Raw genomic sequence first — 16,564 nt, 5'->3', positions numbered from 1 at the left:
CGTCAAGGGGAAAGCTGTTCACAAGTCTGTCAACTGAGTTGGAGACTTCCATTTGTCATTGTCCAAGCATTCAACGGAACAGCAAATAAAGTCAAACTGCATGGACGCATGCCTAATAAAGCATGGAACAAACAGAACAAAGCTGAATCTTCAGTAGCTTCTTTTAATTTGGAGTTATTAAAAGAAGGTGTGGCAAATACATGCAAACTGCTTTCTCAAAATTAATCCTCAGAATCTTACAATGATGTGGCTAACTTTCCCTAGGAATTGCATTAACAAAGTGCTCAAAATGCTCAGGGACTGCTGTGGAGCAAGAAACACAATGACCTTACATCAAAACCTGCTGAATATGTCCAGAATCTGTAGTCAGATTTCAATTATGTTTCTAAAAGCCTCAAAGTCAGGCCAATGTCACTCACAATAAGCACACCATTCCTTAAAGACTAGCAATTTTGAAAGGATGCCAAAAAAAGCACCAGTTTTAAAATTATAGCAAGCACCAGCCCTGATAATCCCTTGAAATAAAAATCTATAATGTTCTGTACAAATTGCTGGCCATTTGTGCTTGCTCTCCACATCTCCTGATGGTGTCAGAATCAGAATCAGGTTTATCATCACTGGCATGTGATGTGAAATTTGGTTCACTTTCAATTGCACACTACTGATATACAATCCCTGCAGGCCCCAGACCACTATATCTATATACATATAATATATAAATATATAAAAACTACAAATACAAGAAAATCTGCACAGATTCCAGAAATCCAAAGCAATACACACAATGCTGGAGGAATTCAGCAGACCAGGGAGCAATCTTCTATGGAAAAGAGTAAACAGTCGACATTCCGGGTTGAGACTCTTCTAAAGTTGCACAAGATATATTGATGCATCAGTTGTAACTTTGGGTTTGACTGAGCATTCAAAGAGCAAAATTGACAAGAGATAAATTTTGCAGCTACACTTAATATAACAAGTGCTCACTGGGTAACTGCCAGGAATTACGATTTGACACCACTTCCTACCTTGCCCTGAAAATATTATCTGTCACCATCACGTTAAAAGGACAAGGTACCAAAGGCAGCGGGAAATACAAAAGTTGCATTGCAGGAAAATTTAACAACCTATCAAATTGTTGAAACATTTAGAGAAGTAATAATAGCAGTAAAGAAATTGCAATTCAGAATTTGACAAAGGTGCATTCTTTAAAATAATTTTATTAAAAAAAACATCTGTAATGATTGGTGGGATTACACGAGATTCAGCCACAATGGGGGAGCCAAACCTCAGCCAAATGACAAGGTTGTTATGCAGTGCTCTTCAGAAAAAAAAATATAAAGTGCAAATAAGACTCTGTGAAGAGCACTTTTAAAGCATTGATACAAATGAGGTAATTGGAACATGCCACTTAACAAAATGTACACACACACACGGACCAAAGATCAGACTCTGGCATTGCTACTCTCTTCATATGAACAGGTGCACAGATCGGTCTGCAGTCAGTGCAACATTTTACAAACACAAGTGATCCCCTCCCTCTTGTTCAATTGTATTACAAGAAAACAAACCATCTGATTTTTTTTTTACGTTAATCTGTGTCATCTGTGCACGTCAAAAATGAGTTAAGAAATAAATTGTGTTGATTTATTTACTTTTTCAACATAAATTCTGCGGGAATAAGTTTTACTGGGTAGTGGCTTGCGAGTTCTGTGAAGGCAAATTTCCACTACCCACACAACCACAACACAGGGGTCAACTGTAGCATGTTTGGTAAAACTACACTATCCACGGAAGGGGTAGGATCTGTAAGCTCAGCTATGACAGAAGACATTTGTTTGCTCTCCATCCAGATCCAAGTGACCACCCTGACCACAAGTTCAGAGAGCAATGCACAGCAACAAAATGAAACTCTCTCAATGCACAATAGCAGCAAATAGAGGACTGGACATTTGAATGCCTCACCTGTAGCCCTTAAGGAACAGTACAAAACTTTGAGCTCCAACAGCAAGTCCATAATAAGCACTCCATTTACTTGCCGCATCCTTAAATTTAACTGGGCTACCCTTCAACAGAAGCGAATGTTGTGAATGGAATACAACGATTGAACTATAAACTATGGAGCTTTAACATGGTTTGATATTGGCATTAGGCATTGACAGCTCCCAATCACAACAGTGAAGGTCAAAGATGATTAGTGATGAAAAGTCAGATACTCCTCCTGAGCAATAAATGGCAAATGCTGTCAAAAGGTTTCATTATGATTTGGGGCTTTATAGGGAAAAGTCATTGCTGAATTATTGGCTTTTATCAAAGTGAACACAGCAGAAACATTCTTGAAACGCTGCAGCTGACACACTCCGCTGGAACATATACAGGACTGACAGAAATTTACTCCAAATTTAAACTCCAACTCACATCCAGAAAGAATCAGACTCAGTAAAGTTAAATCCCAGCAATTAGCATTCCCCCATTAGGTGCTGAATACACTTTATCAAACATTCCAAACTGATACTCAATTTGGTTTAAATATACAACAACAAACCCTTGCATACCAGTTACATGAGTTAGAGTTATTCTGCAAAGTGAGTACTTTTCATAATGTTGGGACAAGTGAAGCAAGAATTAGGGGCACGAACAAATTAATACCGCAGCCCCCCCCCCCCCCACCGAGAACCACACAGCAAAGAAATGTTTCCCCTGCTTCATTTTTTGGACTGTCAATTTGGTGCACATTATTGGAGGTGCTTTTGAAGCCACTTAAAGACCACAGCGTACAAGGCACACTGACTCTTATTGCAAGACCAGTCTGAATCTGAACCTGTATCTCAGGTGGCCCTTCTCAAGACTGCCAACTCAGCTTCAGCATCTGTCTGATACAAATCCTCAATCACAAAAGAGGTATTCTCTTGTACCAATTGGTTTGCCGCAGTTTAGTAGTTTTTGCATTTTACACATCCTTGTGCAATTTTACAACCACAATGTAATTGTGATAAATACACAAAAAGTGAAAACAATGCCTGATAATACAACCAACAGTTGGCTCCTCTTCGGTTTGGCATACGCTATTAATTATGAAGCTGCTACTTGTATGAAGTAGACATTTCAAAGGACCCAAATACAAGTCATACGAAATAACAAAATGCATGCTGCTGAAGTTTCCTGCCCGGTACTTACTGTGTATTCCATGCATGGTCACTGTAGAAACGATATGCAGTTGTCTACTGCTATCTATATACAGTAAAGCTCTGCTCTCAGGTGGTGATGCCAGACCAGCAGATTTTCCATACTAATTGAATGTCATTCCAAATAATACTCCACACTTTGAATTCACTTTCTTTCAGATGTTTGACGACAGTACAAGATCTCTGGTGGCCCCAATGATTTAAGAGAGAAAGCGCAGGAACCAGGGACAAAAGTGTGAGAATGGGAATCTCAGGCTTTCATGTATTGAAGTGAGCACTGGAACCTGGACCTGCTGTACTTAACTGACCATGGACACCAAGCCCTGTTATAAGACAAGTGTGGGCATCATTATCCAGTGAGTCAGATACTGAACCACTGGGATTTCCAAACACATAGTTAATTTAAAGAATTTTAATGTATAGAATTTTAGTGTATATTTAAATATAATTTTCTGAAAGCATCAGCTCCTGCTGTGGTAAAGATCTCTGTCACTTTAATAAAGTGCTCAATCTGCATGTGCGGTTAGATGGCAAGTAAAGGCAGAAATGCTGCAGGAGGCTGCAGTGCATTACAAGGTAGATACTCCCACACTACATGTAGCATCCAACCTCTTTAATATAAAGAAAAGTACGCTTTCCAGCATGTCACTATATAATGGCCATTTTCTGTAACTCTGGCTTATCTTACTCAGAGTTGATCATTTTTATATTCTAACCCCTTCTCTTAAAACACCAGCTAGGGAATGCAGACTGGAAACCCATCTCAGGTATTTCATCCGTATCACAGCATAAAGCACGCTGCCTCAGCAGGAGACAATTACAACAAGAAACCCAACACTGGTCTAGCAATAGAGAATTTAAAGTGCTAAGCTTAGAAGCTGGTCCTCTGAACAATGTGCATAAATTAGACTGAGCATTGAAACTGAGCTACTGAAAGCAAAATTACTAGTGAAAACATTGCCAATTTTGGATACATTATGGAAACCAGCAGGGCATGAATAAAGAGGGTAAACAGCAAGTCCCAAGTTGTGGCTTTCTGAAATTAAAGAGGACAAACGTGTCCACTGACCATACAATTGTAACCAGATTCTAAATTTCTGTGGATAAGCATTTAGGATGTTCATCCCCTTACACACCAGCACTATGAGAGAATAATCACATGATTCAAGGCAGCAACCCACCGCCAGCCAAGGACAATTGGGAACTTTAGTGCAATCAAGCTACAAATGCAGAAATTTCAAATTCAAAGAACAAATGATACATAAAGAAGAAATACCTGTTCTCTTAGTGGTACAGAATTAAATTGCTCTTTCAGGGAAAGTTTCTCACAAAATATTGCTCATGGTGTACAACTCCCTCACAGTAAAGCAAAGTACACAACATCTTTCCCTTGCCACCACTATGCAATAATTATTCATCTCATTATTTCACCAATAAAGCACAAGCCAACTGTAACCGCTCCTCACTCAGAGGTTCCAATTCACAAGTGTGCCAATTAATTAAAAAAAATCAGTATTTTTACTCAGGTTTGGAGAAAGGGAAGGATGGACACAAAGTAGATACAGTATGCTAACAGATCCGGTCATTGATATGGTTGCAACAGAAAGGAAGCAGTGGAGAGAGAAGACATCTAGGCACCTTGGGTGGAAAAGGGTGGCTTTGTGTCCTGAAGTCAACCTGCAGCTGGTAATGTAAAAGCCCTGTGTAAGTTACACAAAGTGATTTACCCCAGCAGGCAGAGAGCATGCTTCTTGTGAATGACTGTATAAGCAGAAGTGTCCAACAGTGCATTATCCAAGTGCCTTTGCAGCAGTCCGGATATACAAGAGGGAGATTCTGCGAGGCACACTCTGCCATGTTGTGTGCTGTAATGCCAAGCATGTTGTGGGCAATCTCCTCCATGCAGCCAGAAGGAGTGCAGAGTACAAGGCCACTACTTAGTCAGCTTCTGGTCATTTTAACTCAGATCTCTGACCAAAGTACGACACGGCTTCCTTTGTCCACACTGACCACGTGCTCTCCAGATGGCGACCATGACACTGAATTTATAGAAGAGCTGGATGGAGAAAAACAAAAAGTATAGAAAAACATGTCAGATATTTGGTGTAGCACTTTATCAGCTCTCTCAAAATGGCATGCTGACCATCACCACCTTCTACCTTGTCTGCAAACACGAGTTTACCTACGCTCCATGGCTTCAATCTCTGCATTAAGCAAGATTATGGAGACAAGAGACTGCAAAATGCAGGAAATCTGGAGCAACAAAGGAGCAAGAAGAATTCAGTGGGCCAGGCAGCATCTATGTAGGGAAATCGAACATTAACATTTTGGTTCAAGACCCTTCAACTAGTGAAACCAGTTCTGATAAAGGGACTTGACTGAAATGGTTACTGTTCATTCCCCTGCATAGATAATGCCTAACCAGTTGATTTCCCCCAGGTCCTCTGTTTGTTGCTTCAGGCAGGTTTATGTTGAGTTTCAAAAAAAAAAAAAGAAAAAAGTCTTTAGAAAGGATGGAAAAGTATGTCCATACAAAGAATAAAACCAGGAATGGCAATGAAACAAAGGCATCAATCCCTAGCAAATATGAAGATGCTGCAACACAATAAAATGACATAGAGTGGCCTCTTGTAACCACTGAATTTATAGCAACCACTCAGAAACTGAGCATGGCCACCACCCAAGGAAACAGTCAGCACAGTCATGCAGCAGTTAACAGGTGGCTCGGTGGTGCAACAGTGTGCCTCAATTCCAAGTAGCCGGCTTCGATCCTGTTTGGGTTTTGAGTGATCTCCCTGCGACTGCAGGTGCCTCAGTCTCCTTCCTTGTCATGTATGCAGGTTAAATAGCCGTTGTACACTACCCCTTAATTAGAGGCAAAATAATCAACAGGTGCTACAATAGCAAACAAATAAGTTGCTGGGGGATTATAATGAGGAGTGGGACTGGCACCAATGGATAGCCCTGCACAGATCCTATGGGCCAAATAGCCTCCTGCCATACACAAGGCAGCAAGCATAGTCTATAAGCTGCTCCAGCTTTAACAAGGGTCTCAAGTAAATATTCACTTCAATAGTTAAGAATCAAAGTCCAGCCTCAACAGCTACTCTATGACAAACCTGTGATGCTTTCCTAGAGATCTTTCCACCTTCCCAGATTCGACACTCCACACAAAGAGAGTTCCATCTGAAGACCCTGCAGCAACGAACTTCCCATCTGGACTGAAGAGAGAAGGTATGCACGTATAATTTCAGAGGGCCATCGACTCAGTAATACATCTCAAATAGTAGCTTACTATTAAGGCAAAACCACAAGTGCATCATGCAATTTCAGCTGCAGTAGCATCTATTTTCCCCTTTCATTGAAAACTCCTTTCCAAAGGCCTTAAAAACTGAGGGCCTCCATTTGATATCATTGGAAAAAGGATTTAAAGCCATTGTGATGAAGGATTTTCCTTTTGGTGAAGGGGGCAGGGAAATATTATAACAAAATAGCTGGAGGTGGGAAAGGTGTTAAGCCACAGTTCCAAAAGAATTGCAAAATTGGAAAATTAAAAAAAAAGAATGCACCACTACAATTAAATCTGTTTTGACTCACTGAAGACAAAGCCCCATCAGATATACCTGGTGCGTTTGCAGAACTTTCTTCTCCACCTCTCAAACAAGTGACTGATCATATAGAATTACCTGAATGTTATTCTTGTCCAGTCTGATCCACACTTAAATCCTTGTGAACTGTTCAGAGGGAAAAAAAATGTAGTCAGAATAAAAATACAGGGAGGACATACAATCAACTTTATAGACAAGAAAGTCACCAAACTATGACACTGCTGAGACCAAGAGATGGTACAAGACTGTACAAGATAAGAGAAAGGAATTCCTAGATACGAACAGTGCTACAGGTACAGATTCCTGGATGTAAATAGATGGAAGCAATTATAAAACATGAACACCTTTACATGTTAATTTCAATGTAGAGGAAGAAAATAGACTGCACAGTACCGTGCAAGAGTCTTGAGCACATATACAGCACCTAAAAACATATTCATCCCTTTTGGAAGTTTTCATGTTTTATAACATTGAATCACTGTGGATTTAACTCGGCTATTTGACACTGATTGCTTTGCAGAGCTCCGCTTTCACTTTGGCACAAAAGTCTGCTTCTGTTGATCAGTGTCAAAACAGCCAAATTAAATCCACTGTGATTCAATGTTGTAAACCAATAAAACAAAAATTTCTGGGGTGGGGTGGGGGGTGAATACTTTTTTATAGGCACTGTACATAGCTAGAATGCCCAAGACTTCTGCATCGTATTGTAGTAATTTTACATACTGCACTAGAATGCTACAGAACAAAACATGACAATTGTGAGTGATGAGAAACCTGAGTGGTGCTACCTTCATTCCACAGTAACACAATGTTAGACAAAATGAGGGCAACTCGAAGCTACAAAAATGTGATTTTTGAGAATTGATGAAGGTATCAGGGGAAGACAAGGAAGTGTTGCAAAAAGTCAGAATAAAAGAACTGATATCAATCAGGAAATGGCAGCTGGAATTTCTGGGACATGCATTGAAGAGAGAGAAGCTCAAACATCTTGTAGTGACGGAAAAATTAATGGAAGAAAAAGTCGTGATTGACAGCTCATGACATTCATGACTTACATCAAGGGATGGACAGGTAAAAGTTTTGAAGGGCTTATTAGAAGTTCTCAGATTAAAGACAAGTGGAAGACCATGATCACCCACATCATCTGACATGGCACAAATATGATGATGATAAACCTGATTCTGATATGGGTCTCTATTGTGGACTGAGTGTGTGTAGGGAGCAGGGAGAGGGGGAATCGTGGCTGAAAAAAGGAGAAGGGAGAGGGGAGGGAGTGGGAAGCACCAGAGAGACTTTCTGTAATGATCGATAAACCAATTGGTTAGAGTTAAATGACCTTGCCTGGTGTCTCCGGGCTGGGTGTCTGTACCTGCATCACCCCATGCCCTTGCCACTTCTCCTCTGTCACCTGCCCTATACCTCTCCCGTGGTGCTTCACCCTCGCCATTCGCAACATCCTCTGCTCCTGCCAGATTTACAACTCGCTCTCCGCTTCACGTTGACAAATACCATACTATGCAAAAGTCTTATGCACCCTGTGCATGTGCTTAAGATAACTGCACAGTATGGTATTGTATAGATAAATGTTTAGGTATGCATATGCATGCAGTTTTAAATGTAAACAGGATGACAGATACCAATGAAAGCAGCCCCATACGATTACCTGAATGACTGTCTGGTCACATTTGTACGCAGATCAATGATCTTTAGTATGTCATCTCTGGAGCAGGTCAGCAGTTCCGTGTGGTCTGGGCTAAGATCAAGCGCAGTGATACGACCCTGCAGTTCTAACTCTCGCACAATACTCTCCGTCCTGGGGCAAAGATGCAAAATAGTACCATGCACATAAATAATCATTTTAATTTAATGCACATCCAAAAATTTAGAGACGTCCAGAGCTTGTGAAGCCTGTATGATGTTCTCTATTGTGTAGAAAACTGCTTCACCCATCTCAAATCTACATTTCAGTTGCACATTCCTTTAAATATGTGTGGAAATCTCCACTGGGAGTTTTCTGAATTCTAATATCCAAAAACATTAATTTGTGAGCAATATGCTCCACTCATTTATGCCTTTCTTTGCTGCAAGCTCAAACCAGTTACCTTGCTTTTATATTTGGTGGCAAAAACAAATTCTTTGAGGGTTCAATAGCTCTGTAACTCAAGGATCTGTAATGACATTTCCCTGAAATTTCCCCAAAATAAACAGCCCTTCAAGTAATGTGATCCTGGACATCACAGCCATCTCACCTGATATCCCAGAAGCGAATCTTCTTGTCAAAGTGCCCACTCATAACACACTGCTCAGTGCAAACAATATCATTGCAGCTGGAGCCAGCAAACACAGTTTTTATACCTGAAAAAGAGGATCAACACTAAATAACCAGGTTGGATATAAACCCTAAACACAGGGCTTAACTGCTCTGCACCAACTATTATCCTTACTGCACTATATGTTGTTCACCTGGCCCCTACTGACTGCAGATAAACAAATGGCAATCACTGATCTGCGAGTTGTTGTCTAAGCTCGGGTATCAGGGATGGGAGTGGATAAAAAGTCATATCAGTTTTTAGTCAATACTTCAAGTTATAGCAGCCTTCGCAAAATGAAAATGCAAATCAGAAATTTGAATAGAAATTCTTAACCACACATGCAGGCTTTGACAAAGGTTAGGCCCTATTTTAAAGAACTGAGGTTTTTCTCTCAATACATTTTTGAAATAGTACTGTAAATTTCATTTTATGTCCTTCTAGTTCTGAGTTGTCTCTCCCTTTTTTAGTAATGCTCTAATAACCATGACTTGCATTTCAACAAAATGTGATTATAGATGGCAAGATCAGCATTTCTCAGCACTGATTCCTCTGGCATTAGAGTTTTTGCTGAACCATACCAGAGGGTAGCAGAATCAACCTTAGTAATGTAAGCCTAGAGTCACATAAACTAGGCAGGGTAAGGGCAGCAGATCCCCTTCCTGTAGAACAAAACTAGATATTCAGAAGTGCAACAGTTTGATGCTAAATGTTACTTAAATTTCAGATTATTTAATGAGATGAATTTAAAATCTCAGATGGCCAAGGTGATACTTAAACTCATGCTGCCACATGATTAATCTAAGACTCTGGATTACCAGTCTAGAAACAAATGCTATTCTATTCAATTTTTTCTCTAACTCATCTTTGGCCTCTAATTAATAAATATGGGGTGGGATATGAAAGCTTGAGGAGAACCTTTGTCTCATAGGGAGTGTTGAGAATACATTGCTGGAGAAAGTGATGGAAGCAGAGGGACTGACAGCATTTTAGTGTCTAGACAAGCACTTGATCTGCCTGGACATAGAAGGCCACAGGCCGAGTGCTTAAAAAAAAATGGGATTAACATGGATAGATGCCCAATGGTCAGTGTGGACATTTTAGGCCCAATGAGGATAGGGTGTGAGACAGAATTCTATGATATGTGGCTCTTTTGATTCATCACTTAGTCATCCAGCTGCTGAAATGAACTACTTATGCCAATTTCAGATTAGATCGTGTCTTGGTCTGGGGAAGGTTCTGTGAAGAAAAGGCCTCCTACTGTTTTATGCCCTTCATATTGCCCTTACTTACAGATCTTGCGGCTCAAATCCCACAGCTTGAGAGTTCGATCATGGCTGCCCGACACTATACGTGCATTGTCCAGAAGGAACTTCGCAGATAGCACCTTCCCACTGTGTCCTGTTAATGTGTGCTGTTATGGAAAAGAACAAGGAAGCACATCAACTTCTGTACATGATAAAGAAACAAAACCTTTTGTTGAGAATCTATGTTCTTATAATTTTAAGAACATAGAAAAGTATAGCACAGGAACAGGTCTATTGGCCTACCTGTCTGCACTGAGCATAACGCCACGCTAACTATTCACATCTACCTGCATCCCTTCATCCCTCAACTGTTCATGTATCTGTCTAAGCACCCCTTAATCAATATCATTATATCTGCTTCCACCACTTTCACAGGATGCGTGTTCCAGGTACCTACCACACTGCAAAAAAAACCCCATCTTAAATATACTTTCAACTTCCTCCCTTCAAATCCTTCCAACAGTGTGGTGACCAGAACTGCATGTAATACTACAAATAAGCTTTAACCAGAGTTTTATATAGCTGCAATATATATATATATATTTTTAAACTTCTGTACTCGGTGTGCTGATAGATAGAAGCGTACACTTTATCATCCTTTTCATTTGTGTTGTCGGCTTTGGGATGTATGCACTTGAACTAACTAGCTGGCCTTTCAAGGACTCCCATGTCAGCTGTAGATTTACCCCCATACGGTGCTCCCAGCCTCAGTTTCAATGTAAGTTTTGATCAAGACGGATGTGATACGACTGTGAGAGTCTCTCACTTTCTTAACAAGACTGATTGCCATCGTATCTTCATGCACTGTTGTGACCTCACAGTCAAACACTGGCTCATGGAAGAAAAGTAAATTTCCCACCAGGGCCAGTTCTACTAAATGGAACAACTCTGAATGTTAAAGTTTCTTCTTTAATGGACAGAAAATAGTGAGTAGCAATAATCCAGAATCCAATTAAAATGCCACTGGCCATGAACGAAAATTTAACACATGCAATAGCAACTTCTGAAGATCATCAGTGAAAGGCAAGTCACATGTAAATCTCAACTAAATGAGACATAAATCCATAGATTCATTTTTAAATCATAATGACACAAGGAGAACAATATGTTCTCAATAATTTAATGCTCCTGTTCTATAAAACAGGATATTGCCTGACTTATAAGCAGTGCCATATGCGAGTCACTATTACACATCCATAAAGTCTCATGTAAAATAGTATCCTGTATCATTTTCACAGCAAGATCTGCGTCATGTCAAAATTATGGGATATATCACAATAACTAATACCAGTGATTCTCAGTGGAATAATTGTAGATTGATAAAAAAAAATGACCTTGTCCAGAATATCATGAATTCACTGTCAAAGGCAGAAGCTCCAGTTTACTCACAGATTCTGGACAGGACTCGCCATGGAGTCCAGAGGCAGAATCCAATCATGCTGAGATTCCCCAGCATTGCACTGGCACAGATTTGCTGGAGGATCTGATCCAGGGCCCCGATGATTTCACTGGGAATTTTAGACCTATGGATTGGAAAGTGAAGGTAAAATCATGTTGCTTCTTTTTAAATTAATGATTTCAAGTGTTTTTGCTGTTTAGATATTAGTTTCAAATTTACTTCAGTTTTCAAATGTCTCTGAATTTCAAAGACAATTAAAAAGTATTCAAAGCTTTTGGCTGGCTATCAAATCTTCAGGGCAATTTGAGGGCTGCAGCCTCCTCACTGTGATGTCAGTGGTATGCCACCATCCAAACCACACAACTGGAGCATGGGATACCGAGGGTTATGCATCAGACCAAGGCAAAATAAATCAGCATACAAGAGGGAGATTGAAAACCTGGCGGAGTAGTGCCGCTACAACAAACTTCCAATATCATCAAAACAAAAAAGCTGATTATTGACTACAGGAGGAAACTGGAGGTCGATAAGGCAATCCTCATCAGGGGATCAGCGTTATCATTTCAGAGGATCTACCCTGGATTGACCACGCAAGTGCCATTAGAGGCGGCACAGCAGCACCTCTTCTTCCTCAGCAGTCTGTAAGAATTCCGCATGACATCTACAAAGTTAAACTTGGACAAATTTCTATAGATATGTGGAGGAGAGTATACTGACTGGCTGCATCACAGCCTGGTATGGGAACACCAATGCTCTTGAATGGAAAATCATACAAATAGTAATGATGTGGCCCAGTCCATCACAGGTAAAGTCCTCCCCACCACTGAGCACATCTGCAAGGAGCACTGTTGCAGGAAAGCAGCATCCATCAAAGGGCCCCTACCATCCAGGCCATGCTCTCTTCTTGTCATCATCAGGAAGGTGGTAAAAGGAGCCTTAGGACGCACACCACCATCATCAGGCTCTTGAACCAGAGGGAACAACTTCATCTCCCCAACAAGGAACTGTTCCCACAACGTACAGACTCACTTTCAAGGACTCTACAACTTATTATTGTTTTTTTATTTGTACAGTTTGTGTTGTCTTTTGCACATTGGTATTTGTCTTGTTGTATGCCGTTTTTCATTGATTCTATTGCGTTTCTTTGTATTTACTGTGAATGCCCGTAAGAAAATGAATCTCAGGGTTGCTGTTACTTTACTTTGAACCTAATTCTACGCATTTTATATTTCCTGCTATTTTAAGAGATCAGTCCCAAACTATGAAGGTTCATTTTTGTCTTCCAGGAGCCAACCCCAACTGCAGTATCCATACAGTCATGCCAGTTACATATCCAAGCCCGTGAGTATCTCCATTTGTTGGCATGATGGAAACAGAAATGCTCAATGGTCTTTAAAAGGGAATTGAGAGTTCTTGTGAGAAAATAATTTGCTGGAGTTGCTGGTCTTGGAGGGCATATTGATGTAGCTTTAGTTATTGTTCCCAGTGAATTCAGATTTTGTGGACGCAACATTGAAAAGGTATTTTTCCAGTGCCTTAAGGTGCCTGTTATGAATAATTTCTGAACCACATAAGATGGCAGGAATCATGGCTGCCCTGGTAAATCACAGTTTTTATTTTGCTTGTTCTGAGGTTCTTATGATCACATTCACGTTTCCTGAGATCAAATGAAGTTAGCACATGGAAGATGGTGGCGCAATACACCAACAATGCCCACTTTCACTCAGTGCTGGTTCTAAAGATACACAATAGTCTTTGTTTTCCAGAGTTCCATTCTCTTCTATGGGCTCAAAGGGCCAAATGATCAACTTTTGTTCTAACAATTCAATTATTCTACAAAGCACATTAACTTCATTGAAGATGGCATTCTTGTTTACCTCCAATTCCATCCCTGCCAAAGTAATAGAACAAAAATCCTCCAGGAACGCAAGGACATTCCTTCTCACCAGGAAATATACCAACAAAGCCAAAACCCACTCCCAAACACTCAGCAACATCTACTTATTGTAAACCTCACAAGCCCTTTTCACACTCCTCCCATTCTGCCACTCCACTGTATCATCACCATATCCCACTGTGTCTAGACATTGGAGGCAGTACCCCTCTAAGATCCCAGTCATTAAACCTACTCTCACAGTGTTTATGCCATCAATTATAATACAGCTCTTTCGCTCACTTTTGTAGTTCACTTCAATTGGTTTTAAACTTAGATACAATCATGCACTGCCTCCTCTGCACACACCAATCTCTGCATCTATTCTTGCGCCAGCTGCTGTATAGTAACATTCACACTGTGCGAACACATGCAGTTAAACAGCTCACAAGCCCACAAATGCTCCAAACCCAACCGCTCTTCACTGCTGCTGAACAGAAACTCCTCATACTTTCTCCAAGTCTCAAATCCATCTGCAATACTGCTCTTACCGTACTGTGTCCTCAGACTTCTAATGAGTATGCACTACTTTTAATCACGGGGTAGTACACGGTGACATATACCAACTTTGATAATGAAAATACTTTGAACTGCCAGCCCAGTTTTAAGTTAAACAATCATAAGCAGTTTCACTTAGCTGTAAAAATAGATACACAAAATTGATAACCTACAGATATTGTATATCGTATTACAACTTGGCTTCCAGTAGCTTAAAAAAAACAGCGGCCATATTATACGGGAAAGAATAAAGTCACTGATTGACAGTGAGGAACTGGAATGATACAGTCAAGCCCCAGGCACTGTCCATAGTGAGATAGAAGATGCACGTCTTATACTAGGGTGCTTGGCCCGCAGATGGTTTGTGCAGAGCTGGACTCAAAGTAGAGGGAAAAATGTTACACCTAGTTCACATTACATAAAATATGCAGATGAAAAACAGGCACATTATAGATGCATGTCTTCCTTTCAATAAAAGGTTCTGATCTGAGGTCTCAGTTTAGAGTTTGCAGTCAGGCAGCAGAGACAAATCCCACAACACCAAACACTCCTGAGTAATCAATTATGTCAAATGCTCACTGCAGATGTACACACGGTTTCTCGAAGTGCTCTGAAACAGCAGCATCAATTACTGTCAGGAACCCCTTGATCAACACAGCAAGCCTACAGCTGGATAGAAAATGGAGGGTTTCCTGGGAGTGAGGATGGGGAACAAAGCTCTGTGCAATCAGACCTTTTACCTGTCATCATTGACCTCTGCCTGGTTGACCAAGCATAGCAAAATCTACACAAACCTTTGGTCAGGGCCTGTTTAAATGATGTAATCAGTTTTGGACTGATCAGGAAGACTGTCAAGCCATGGAGGATGTAGAGGAAGGATACAAATGGAGAGGTTAACTCAAAGTTTAAGATTATAATTTCGTGATTATTCACTGGCAAAACTGTTCAGACTCTAAACTTAAGAGCTTACTTGGCACTATTCCTCTCCTTCAGAAGCCACAGAATTTTTATCCTGAGAATTATTTTGCATTCAGTTCTCATCAGGTTCCATAACACAGAGGACTCACAGGAAGCCAAATGGATGTAGCTCACAACAGGTTGAAAAGGGTTTCAATGAACTCTACTTACCCTTAACCGAGAATCATCCACTGTCCATATTCTGCTGGCAAAGTCATTGGAGGCTGCAAGCAGATACACCCCCTGAAAGAAATGTTATTTGATCTAGGATTGTTTAAACAAGCTGAGCTACTAGGCAAAAAAAAACACTAGACTTACAAGGAGAAAACAGATAGGCCAGAGCTAATTTCCCCTCAGGCCAAAGAGCTGAAGGGCAACCTTAGCAGTTTATAAAACCATGAGGAGCACAGATCGGGTAGAATCTCCCAGGGTAGGGAAATCTAAAGCTAGAGCTTTATGGTGAAAAGGGGAAAGATTTAATTTGGACTTGAAGGGCAAGTTTCTCCACACAGAGCGTGATGGGTATTTGGAATGAGCTACCAGAAAGGGTGGTAGGGGCAATTAGTGTTTAAAAGATACTGCACACGTACATGGATAGGAAAGGTTTAGAGGGCTACGGATCAAATGCAGACAGACAGGATGGGTTTAGATAGGGACCTTGGTCATCAGGAACAACTAAACCAGAAGGCCCATTTCTAAGCCGTACAAGTCTGTGAATCTATCCAATTTGACTAGCAGATATTGTGCTGAATAATGTTCTGGTGTACAACACTGTCTGCTTAACAGGCAGAGTTAATTCAACTGGGATAGCAAAAATGTTTCCAGAGCCCTGTGCGAAGTGTATAGAGGGAGATTTCCTACGTCAGCTACACATGGATTAAATGCAGATCAATGCTAACTCTAAATGTCTCATTAAATGCCCACTACACTGCTTCATTAAATACATTCTTATTCTTCACCTGAGTATCCAGATGAATTTAACATGGACAATTGGCAAGTACAGAATCAGGCTCATTCATAGTGCTGCCAGTGTAAAATACGTCTGGATATAATTCCTTGGGCTCAAAATTGAGGAATGTGTATCCAGCTTATGCTTTGGAGGGTTGCCAAAATCCTCGAAAAATCCAATGCCAGAAGAAAGAGGAAAAACATCTTCTGGTGGAAAAAAAACTGTCACACTTTTAGCAATCATCAAGACGTAAAATAGGTGACTCTCACTTACTGTGCTGTCAAATTCCAGACTGGTAATTCCAGCATTACTACCAGTGAGGGTGCTCTTCAGTTCACATCTTCCTACAGGGAGCAAACAGCATATCAATTCTCAGCATGCTCAAGTCCTGTCACCAAGTTTTGTACCTAGACCGGCAGATT

At 40.5% G+C, this 16,564-nt stretch overlaps 1 protein-coding gene and 1 non-coding gene across 2 annotated transcripts in view; both read right to left on the bottom strand.

Moving 5' to 3' along the window:
- Positions 1-1,204: 1,204 nt before the first annotated feature.
- atg16l1 (ATG16 autophagy related 16-like 1 (S. cerevisiae)) overlaps positions 1,205-16,564 on the bottom strand; it is a 37,762-nt gene continuing 22,402 nt past the window's right edge. The window contains exons 11-18 of the mRNA XM_072255672.1: positions 16,416-16,486; positions 15,365-15,436; positions 10,393-10,513; positions 9,040-9,145; positions 8,454-8,603; positions 6,869-6,916; positions 6,302-6,403; positions 1,205-5,238 (exon numbers count right to left, since the gene is read on the bottom strand). Of these exons, the coding sequence (XP_072111773.1) occupies positions 5,145-5,238; positions 6,302-6,403; positions 6,869-6,916; positions 8,454-8,603; positions 9,040-9,145; positions 10,393-10,513; positions 15,365-15,436; positions 16,416-16,486 (764 nt within the window). The 3' untranslated portion in view covers positions 1,205-5,144. The remainder of the gene's footprint in view (positions 5,239-6,301; positions 6,404-6,868; positions 6,917-8,453; positions 8,604-9,039; positions 9,146-10,392; positions 10,514-15,364; positions 15,437-16,415; positions 16,487-16,564) is intronic.
- On the bottom strand, positions 14,727-14,991 carry LOC140197141 (small Cajal body-specific RNA 6). The gene has a single exon (XR_011885860.1).

This window comes from Mobula birostris, chromosome 4, assembly GCF_030028105.1.
Source record: "Mobula birostris isolate sMobBir1 chromosome 4, sMobBir1.hap1, whole genome shotgun sequence".
Classification (NCBI taxonomy): Eukaryota; Metazoa; Chordata; class Chondrichthyes; order Myliobatiformes; family Myliobatidae; genus Mobula; species Mobula birostris.
Note: the sequence above shows the minus strand (reverse complement) of the source record. Positions and strands in the feature narration are given on the sequence as shown.